This window comes from Oncorhynchus nerka, linkage group LG10 (genome assembly GCF_034236695.1).
Source record: "Oncorhynchus nerka isolate Pitt River linkage group LG10, Oner_Uvic_2.0, whole genome shotgun sequence".
Taxonomy (NCBI): Eukaryota; Metazoa; Chordata; class Actinopteri; order Salmoniformes; family Salmonidae; genus Oncorhynchus; species Oncorhynchus nerka.
The window spans coordinates 31,019,730-31,029,768 of NC_088405.1; the positions used below are offsets into that span (position 1 = coordinate 31,019,730).

The 10,039-nt window shown below is 39.8% G+C and overlaps 1 protein-coding gene across 2 annotated transcripts; it reads left to right on the forward strand.

Annotated features, from left to right (window-relative positions):
* The first annotated feature begins 678 nt into the window (after positions 1-678).
* On the forward strand, positions 679-7,911 carry si:dkey-187a12.4 (uncharacterized). 2 transcript variants are annotated; one of them, XM_065023211.1, is made up of 4 exons: positions 679-1,194; positions 1,899-2,125; positions 2,253-2,412; positions 3,679-4,299. In XM_065023211.1, exons 1-4 carry the CDS (start codon positions 900-902, stop codon positions 3,807-3,809), a joined length of 813 nt encoding a protein of 270 aa, XP_064879283.1. In that variant the 5' UTR covers positions 679-899; the 3' UTR covers positions 3,810-4,299. The 2 variants fall into 2 exon arrangements, with proteins under 2 accessions (XP_064879283.1, XP_029527790.1); XM_029671930.2 differs by lacking the exon at positions 3,679-4,299 and adding an exon at positions 4,533-7,911 and having other exon boundaries at positions 710-1,194.
* Positions 7,912-10,039: the final 2,128 nt, after the last annotated feature.

The window sequence follows — 10,039 nt, forward strand, 5'->3', positions numbered from 1 at the left end:
AATACAATTTTTATCAGCTCACATCCATGACTATTCAATTGTACATATCCGTTTCACATGTTTAAGATGAGGCCCGAGTCCACGACTTGGAATTCCGAGTTGGATGACCGTTCAAAACGACTTTTCCCAATCGGAGCTCATTTTTTTTACAGAGTTCCCAGTTGTCTTGAACGCATTGAAGTCGGAAGTCAGAGATTTTCAAGTTCCCAGTTGTTTTGAACGCTACAAAATATGCAGTCAACCCGTAGGAAATTATTGTTTTGTTGGTGCTATTGGGAAATGTAGTTATTCCGGCCTTCCCAACGTGGGGTCTCGATTAATCTGGCCCGGGGTACACCAAGCTATGGCCCGGCACCTCTTCAGGCCTTCTCAAATTGGACAGTAAATCTTCGTAGCTTGGTATGTTGTCAACAAGGTAGCATGGTGCATTGTCCAGAAACATACAAGTATTGTATAAAATATGTTTGAATTTTCAAACTAGTTTTAATTGGGAATGACATTAAAGCAATCACTTTAACATGAGAAAACACAGTATCTTACTCATTGCTACACGATTTTAATTACATCACTTTTGTTTGGAGCCGACTACGCCGTCGGACTGAACGGAGCACCTGGCTACGCCGGAGAGGAAGCCCGGTTCCAAATAGAATGCAATCAACTTTCAGCCGCTGCACGGGCGCCCGGGTAGGATGAATCGAGCTCCCTCAATGTTCTCGCAACATTACTGTGACGTTGTTGCAACGTGATATCGTGCTGTGGCTGTGGACTGTTTGATCACCACTTCCGTTTTCCCTCACTAGTCCACATTTGCGTTTACCTTGAACGATAGAAAGACATTGTAGAAAGGTTTTTGTTGGTTTAAACTAAACGTTGAGGAGGTCGACTGTTTGAGGAATTTTATGGAGCATAATAATGGAGATACTTCTAGCTGGGCGATGCAGCGACGTATGGAAGGTTTGGTCAACAAACATATGGCAGACATAGCTCTAGAAACACTCCAGCAGAGACTTTCAGCTGTGTCCGACGAAATGAACAATCTTGCAGAACATGTCTCGAGACGCTCGGAGGATATTCCCAAAGATGATATTTCAAGACGACCTGATGTCAACTTTGACGTTGAGTCCCTGAGTCCGACGTTTAGCACGGGTGGTGTTGGGGAAAAGTTGTTGATGCCAGGTACCTCGTCATCAGCAGGTAACGTTTTACCCTGATTAAATGTAGTTCTAATATTACCGAATTCTTCACTTTGTTTTGCATCTAGCCTACTTGGAAGTAACAAGCAGCGATAAAAACGAAGAATTGCATGAATTATTCAGCTGTGTGACCAATCAGAATCGCAGGATTAATAAAATCGATCTCAGGCTAAATGTTTTAATTGCTACAGTTTGTACGCCAGAATGTGATATAACCAAATATGTTTGTTTGCACTGGACGTTACAGGTTTGCCTATACAAAACGTCACCATCGATTTTTCAACTAATCTGGTGTTGCCGACACTCAATTCTCGATTCTGGAAAACATTAGTCTTATAAATGTCTAGTTGCAGGTGGTTCTACAAACGCCAGATAACTCTGAAAGATAATAAATCCATGTTTTGAACCGCGCAAAGAGGTTCCTGACATTAACTGCTGCACATCTAGCATTTCTCAGCATCTTTACAGGAACTAGTCGTAGCAACAAAAGAAAAGTTGAATGAAGAGTTAGCTACAGTTGCGAATGACGCTTACACTCTTGTTTTAGATTGATGGGAGAAATGACTAACTACACCAGGTCTGTTACTGTTCTAAAATGTGACACAATATGACAAATCAACAAACTAACTGACCAACACAACTTTTTGGGGCCCCTACCTTGACCCTGGTGTCATCCCAAATCTGTTCCTATCCACTGTTCCTCAGAGACGGCTGCCCAGCGTAAGATAATCTCCTTGCTGGTGGAGATCAAGGAGGAGCAGCAGAGACAGTGGGCAGTGTTGAGGGAGCTGCAGGCCAGGGTTCAGGGCCAGAGCTTTACGGAGGTAGAAGAGGAGGTGGAGGCTCTAGACATCGACATCCCGCTGAGGACCATGGAGCAGCTAGATGACACAGAGAGACACCTGGAGGATGCCGGAGCACAGAAGAGAATGGTAGGTGGACCGAGTGACCCGATAGGGCTTGAACCAGCAACAAGCACACTACCTACTGTGGTATTATACTGTTACATTATGGTAAGTGATTGTGTTATTAATATTAATATATATATATATATGACAGGTGTCTCACCTGTCACGGATGGGCGGGGCCACAGTGGATGATGCAGTGCGAAGGCTCATGCAGACTGTGCTATCTTTCGCTGTGGGCTCTGAGCTCAACTGGGTGGGCCGCGGCCAGAAAAGGAGCTTCAGAAACACCCGCCTCCAAGGGGTTCTCTTCCGTAAGACTCTATAAAAGATATATGTACACTACCGTTCAAAAGTTTGGGGTCACTTAGAAATGTCCTTGTTTTTAAAGAAAAGCTCATTTTTTTGTCCATTTAAAAATAACATCATTTGATCAGAAATATAGTGTAGACATTGTTAATGTTGTAAATTACTATTGTAGCTGGAAACGGCTGATTTTTTTAAATGGAATATCTACATAGGCGTACGGAGGCCCATTATCAGCATCCATCACTCCTGTGTTCCAATGGCACATTGTGTTAGCTAATCCAAGTTTATCATTTTAAAAGGCTAATTGATCTTTAGAAAACCCTTTTGCAATTATGTTAGCACAACTGAAAACTGTTGTTCTGATTTAAAGAAGCAATAAATCCTTCTTTAGACTAGTTGAGTTTCTGGAGCATCAGGATTTGGGGGTTTGATTACAGACTCAAAATGGCCAGACACAAAGACTTTCTTCTGGAACTCGTCAGTTTATTCTTGTTCTGAGAAATGAAGGCTATTCCATGCGAGAAATTGCCAGGAAACTGAAGATCTCGTACAACGCTGTGTACTACTCCCTTCACAGAACAGAGCAAACTGGCTCTAACCAGAATAGAAAGGAGTGGGAGGCCCCGGTGCACAACTGAGCAAGAGGACTGAGCAAGTACATTAGTGTCTAGTTTGTCCACAAGTCCTCAACTGGCAGCTTCATTAAATAGTACCCGCAAAACACCAGTCTCAACGTCAACAGTGAAGAGGCGACTCCGGGATGCTGGCCTTCTAGGCAGAGTTCCTCTGTCCAGTGTCTGTTCTTTTGCCCATCATAATATTTTATTTTTATTGGCCAGTCTGAGAAATGGCTTTTTCTTTGCAACTCTGCCTAGAAGGCCAGCATCCCAGAGTCGCGTTTTCACTGTTGACGTTGAGACTGGTGTTTTGTGGGGTACTATTTAATGAAGCTGCAGTTTCCAACTACAATAGTCATTTAAAACTTTAACAATGTCTATTTCTGATCTATTATTTTAATAGACAAAAAAGGACATTCTAAGTGACACCAAACTTTTGAACGGTAGTGTGTATATTTATATTTTGTTGCTTAATTCCATTTAGTTTTAACATTCACTTTTCTCTGTTTTGTTTTTCCAGCTTTCAGTTTAAAAAAAATGTTTTTCACTCCCAAAGTCACATTTAAAAAAAAATATATATATTTTTTTAGATGCAAAGAAATTTCACAAATTAACTTTTAACAAGGCACACCTGTTAATTGAAATGCATTCCAGGTGACTACCTCATGAAGCTGGTTGAGACAATTCCAAGAGTGTGCAAAGCTGTCATCAAGGCAAGGGGTGGCTACTTTGAAGAATATAAAATATATTTTGATTTGTTTAACACTTTTTTGGTTACTATATGATTTCATAGTTTTGATGCCTTCACTATTATTCTACAACGTAGAAAATAGTAGGTGTGTGCCAAATTTGACTGGTACTATATATATATATATATATATATATATAAATAATTGGACCCTTTTAATGCAAGTGAGCACCAGCAAGAGACTGTTTGGTTAGCAATGTTTCTGTAGCGCTTGTGATTGCAGAACAAATGGCAACTGGATTGTTGCAAATAGTAATGATATAATTAGGCCAGGTAGGCATAGGCTACTTTGTTGTTAACATTTAATTGAGAAGGTTTTAGGTAAAGCCTTTCCATCTACCAGAAGACTGTAGTCATTACATTAGCATCATTAACGGCTGAACAAAATGGTAGACAAATGCGCGCACACAGACGGGCATTTCTGTGCCATTGCCTCTTCAGAAAGTTGAAGGAAAATATCAATCACTGATTTGTTTTTTATTAATGTCTTGTGATAATCTTAGGAAAATAAATGATTGTTCAATACATTTTTTAAAAATATTGTTCAATTTTTTTGTTTCTGGATTCCGTGATTCTGGCTCATTCTCCACAATGCAGACGTTATAGGTCCATACTATCATACCTTACACATACTGGGAGAGATGGATGGATCATTAGAAGGATTCCGATCAGTCTCCATACAGACAAAAAGAGACATTTGGAAAGTAAACCTCGGAAGTTCATTTGGATGCAGCACTGACCTCTACTTCTGTCACTTTAGGTGCTCTGAAAAGAACCCCTGTGGGCAAAGAGGCCACACATCATCAGTTTGCAGACGTGGTGAAGAAATGGCTGCGGTACACCCCATTCAGACAGGGAGGGAGTGGTCGACGGCTTTACAAACCACCTGTCGAGTTCCTGTGTCCAAATGAATGTGTAGGTCTGCCTACACATCTGCCTACACATCCACAGTAACGCTCAACCAGCTTACCGTAAAACTTCAATTACATAGCCCGGGCATTTATTTGCTTAAATCACTGAACACAACAGGTGCTTATTAGAGACAGGCATTTATTTCCTTAATGCATAGAGTTTTTTTTTTTTTTTTTACCTTTTATTTAACTACGCAAATCATATTTACAATGACGGCCTACCCCGGCCAAACCCGGACGACGCTGGGCCAATTGTGCTCCGCCCTATCACATCACGACCGGATGTGATACAGCCTGGAATTGAACCAGGGACTGTAGTGATGAGATGCAGTGCCTTAGACCGCTGCGACTCAAAATGTTTCAATTGTAACAAATAAATGCAATCAGTGTGGGTTATTTTAACCACAACATTTTTAAAAATTGTTCAGGCATTTGTAGGATTTTTCTGACATGCATTCCCAACTAGCAGTTTCTTATTTACATAGTTAATTGTTTAATTTCAGCATTCATTTCCATCATTTGAATAAATTTCAGCATTTCCTGCACTGTTATCATTTGCACACGTTTTTTTGGGCCTTATTATACCTCTATTCCTTGACAGAATACAGTTGTGGCCAAAAGTTAAGAATGACACAAATATTCATTTCCACAAAGTTTGCTGCTTCAGTGTCTAAGTATTTTTGTCAGACGTTACTATGGAATAATGAAGTATAATTACAAGCATTTCATAAGTGTCAAAGGCTTTTATTAACAATTACATGAAGTTGATGCAAAGAGTCAATATTTGCATTGTTGACCCTTCTTTTTCAAGACCTCTGCAATTCGCCCTGGCATGCTGTCAATTAACTTCTGGGCCACATCCTGACTGATGGCAGCCCATTTTTGCATAATCAATGCTTGGAGTTTGTCAGAATTTGTGTGCTTTTGTTTGTCTACCTGCCTCTTGAGGATTGACCATAAGTTCTCAATGGGATTAAGGTTTGTTTCCTGGCCATGGACCCAAAATATCGATGTTTTGTTCCCCGAGCCACTTAGTTATCACTTTTTCCTTATGGCAAGGTGCTCCATCATGCTGGAAAAGGCATTGTTCATCACCAAACTGTTCCTGGATGGTTGGGAGAAGTTGTTCTCTGAGGATGTGTTGGTACCATTCTTTATTCATGGATGTGTCCGTAGGCATAATTGTGAGTGAGCCCACTCCCTTGGCTGAGAAGCAACCCCACACATGAATGGTCCCAGGATGCTTTACTGTTGGCATGACACAGGACTGATGGTAGCGCTCACCTTGTCTTCTCCGGACAAGCTTTTTTTCCAGATGCCCCAAACAATCGGAAAGGGGATACATCAGAGAGAATGACTTTAGCCCAGTCCTCAGCAGTCCAATCCCTGTACCTTTTGCAGAATATCAGTCTGTCCCTGATGTTTTTCCTGGACAGAAGTGGCTTCTTTGCTGCCCTTCTGGACACCAGGCAATCCTCCAAAAGTCTTCACCTCACTGTGCGTGCAGATGCACTCATACCTGCCTGCTGCTGATACTGGTGGTACCCCGATCCAGCAGCTGAATCAACTTTAGGAGACGGCCCTGGTGCTCGCTGGACTTTCTTGGGCACCCTGAAGCCTTCTTCACAACAATTGAACCGCTCTCCTTGAAGTTCTTGATGATCCGATAAATGGTTGATTTAGGTGCAATCTTACTGGCAGCAATATCCTTGCCTGTGAATCCCTTTTTGTGCAAAGCAATGATGACAGCACGTGTTTCCTTGCAGGTAACTCGCGGTTGACAGAGGAAAAACAATGATTCCAAGCACCACCCTCCTTTTGAAGCTTCCAGTCTGTTTTTCTAACTCAATCAGCATGACAGAGTGATCTCCTGCCTTGTCCTCATCAAGACTCATACCTGTGTTAATGAAAGAATCACTGACATGATGTCAGCGGGTCCTTTTGTGGCAGGGCTGAAATGTAATGAATTTGTTTATGGGGATTCAGTTCATTGCATGGCAAAGAGGGACTTTGCAGTTAATTTAAATTCATCTGATCACTCTTCATAACATTCTGAAGTATATGCAAGTTGCCATCATACAAACTGAGGCAGCAGACTTTGTGAAAATGTCATATTTGTGTCATTCTCAGCTTTTGGCCACGACTAATTGTTCTCTGATGGCATATTCAGTTCTTACGTTCGCCACTAGAGGGCAATCAACATTTCTGGAGGTCTACTCCTGAAGTTGATGTTGACTGTTTTTGTGCTTGCCAGTTAGCTAGCAGCTGTTTCTTACCAGCGATTAAAAATGTATGATTACCATTTTTAAAAGTCATTAAAGAATGATGTAATGTAACAAATCCAACAAATCCTCAAATATTTATGGTAACCTCCATAAACAATTACATTTATACCCAGTGTTTATTTTAAACAGGTGTTTATTTGCTGAAATATGTCTTTGCCCTGCTATTTAAAGGGACAGGTGGCTATTTGAGACTCAGCTTTTAATTGAAGATTTACGGTATTTAAATATATTCCAGTGTTTTAAAATTGATGTATTTTCTCTACATTTGTTACATTCCGTAAAATAAGACATAAATGATACATGCAGTTTGGGCCCATATTACTTCATACAGGGCCGAACCTGTGATCTACGTAACTTGGACCCCTGCATGAATCATGCATTGATATAAATTGAGAATTTCTACTCAAAGTCCAGTTTCTCACACAGTTCTCAAGATTCTGCCCACACTGCACAGTCTCCAATAGACACACCCCATGAAGCTCCTCACCATCACAGATCTGTCTGGTATGGTGTGCTATCCCTGTTAATACCTGTGTAATTAATTCAAACCAAATATGCTGCAAAACCTGTTGATAAAAGTTGTATTGCATTTAATGCTTTGAAGGTACTGATTAGTAAGCTTTCCTGCAGATTTCGTCTAATTCTTGTAATGAGAGTATTGGCAAATATATAGTTAAATTGGCCTGCATGGCTCATAATATGCCATGGACATTACAGTTTGAAGTAGGCATGTGTTTTCATCCTCATGAAAACCCAGGCTTCCAGGTTATTCAAATCACCACCTCTCTGCACATTGTCACTCAGTGTTATGATTGAATATCAGACCCGAAAGCAATTTACTATATGTTAGTCATATAAATGTCCATATAAGCTTTCTTGTAACAGACATAATACATTGTAAATGTCCATAAATACATTTTTGAAAATACATATTTCTCATTCATTCCTGTTTCCTTGTTTTTGTAATGAAAACGTGGGTCTTTTGCTAGAAAACAATACAATCCCAACAAAGCGGGGTGAACGACCCTGGCCGGAGCAATGGCATCAGCGATGTTTTTTAAAATAGTGTTGGTAAGAATGAGTGGACGAAGGTGTTAAAGAATAATGGAGCTAAAAGTTGGAAATGAACATCAGTTTATTGTTGGAGTGCGGTTCACCAAACTTTTTGGCTGACCTGTATGGATGGAGTGAGATTTGTTTATTTTACAAGTATGTCTTCCAGGATCTGTGTGTATATTCAAGATAACTCACAAATAAATTAACGATTCAACAACGCACAAATAAAACTACAATTTGAACGATTTGTGAGCAAATGATCAGAAATCCTTAACATTTACAACTGGAATGTGCATTTGCACATTCAAAAAGTGCCTCTACATTTTGTATTCTACAGAATTGGGGAAAAAGTACTCAATTGTCATACTTGAGTAAAAGTAAAGATCCCTTAATAGAAAATGACTCAAGTGAAAGTCACCCAGTAAAATACTACTTGAGTAAAAGTCAAAGTATTTGGGTTTTAAATATAATTAAGTATCAAAAGAAAATGGAATTGCTAAAATGTACTTAAGTATCAAAAGTAAAATTATTAATAATTTCAAATTAGATTGCACAATTTTTATATTTTATTAACGATAGCCAGGGTCACACTACAACGCTCAGACATAATTTACAAACTAAGCATTTGTGTTAAGTGAGTGCCAGGTCAGAGGCAGGGGATGACCAGGGATGTTCTCTTGATAAGTATGTGAATTGGACCATTTCCCTGTCAAAATGTAACCAGTACTTTTGGGTGTCAGGGAAAATGTATGGAGTAAAAAGTACATTCTTTTCTTTAGGAATGTAGTGAAGTGACAGTAAAAGTTGCCAAAAATGTAAAGTACAGGTACCCCCAAAAAATGACTTAAGTAGTACTTTAAATATTTTTTTGTTCAATTTAGTTAAAGTTTCAATTTAGTTAAAGATTTTTAGTTAAAAGTTTACAATACTGCCTGTCGATGTTTAATGAACTAAAATATGAACGCAACGTGCAACAATTTCAAAGATTTTACTTAGTCACAGTTCATATAAGGAAATCAGTAAATTAAAATAAGTTCATTAGGCCCTAATCTAATCTGGATTTCACACAACTGGGAATGCAGATATGCATCTGTTGGTTACAGATACAGTTGAAATCGGAAGTTTACATACACCTTAGCCAAATGCATTTAAACTCAGTTTTTAACTATTCCTGGTATTTAAGCCTAGTAAGAATTCCCCGTCTTAGGTCAATTAGGATCACCACTTTATTTTAAGAATGTGAAATATCAGAATAATAGTAGAGAGAGTGATTTATTTCAGCTTTTATTTCTTTCATCACATTCCCTTTGGGTCAGAAGTTTACATACACTCAATTGGTATTTGGTAGCTTTGCCTTTAAATTGTTTAACTTGTTTAACTTGGGTCAAATGTTTCGGGTAGCCTTCCACAAGCTTCCCACAATAAGTTGGGTGAATTTTGGCCCATTCCTCCTGACAGAGCTGGTGTAACTGAGTCAGGTTTGTAGGCCTCAGTGCCTGAACATGCTTTTTCAGTTCTTCCCACAAATGTTCTATAGGATTGAGGTCGGGGCTTTGTGATGGCCACTCCAATACCGTGACTTTGTTGTCCTTAAGCCATTTTGCTACAACTTTGGAAGTATGGGAAGTATGCTTGGGGTCATTGTCCATTTGGAAGACCCATTTGTAACCAAGCTTTAACTTCCTGACTGATGTCTTGATGTTGCTTCAATATATCCACATAATTTTCCTACCTCATGATGCCATCAATTTTGTGAGGTGCACCAGTCCCACCTAAAGCAAAGCACCCTCACAACATGATGCTGCCACCCCCGTGCTTCACGGTTGGGATGGTGTCTTCAGCTTGCAAGCCTCCCCCTTTTTCCTCCAAACATAACGATGGTCATTATGGCCAAACAGTTCTATTTTTGTGTCATCAGACCAGAGGACATTTCTCCAAAAGGTACGATCTTTGTCCCCGTGTGCAGTTGCAAAGTGTAGTCAGGCTTTTTTATGGCGGTTTTGGAGCAGTGGCTT

What these genes read in the sequence shown, in the direction of transcription:
- si:dkey-187a12.4 (XM_029671930.2), top strand. Translation starts at nt 900, where the DNA reads ATGGAGCATAATAATGGAGATACTTCTAGCTGGGCGATGCAGCGACGT. An exon ending in AGGTACCTCGTCATCAGCAG is followed by an intron (nt 1,195 to 1,898) that starts GTAACGTTTTAC and finishes ACTGTTCCTCAG; the next exon opens with AGACGGCTGCCCAGCGTAAG. An exon ending in CCGGAGCACAGAAGAGAATG is followed by an intron (nt 2,126 to 2,252) that starts GTAGGTGGACCG and finishes TATATATGACAG; the next exon opens with GTGTCTCACCTGTCACGGAT.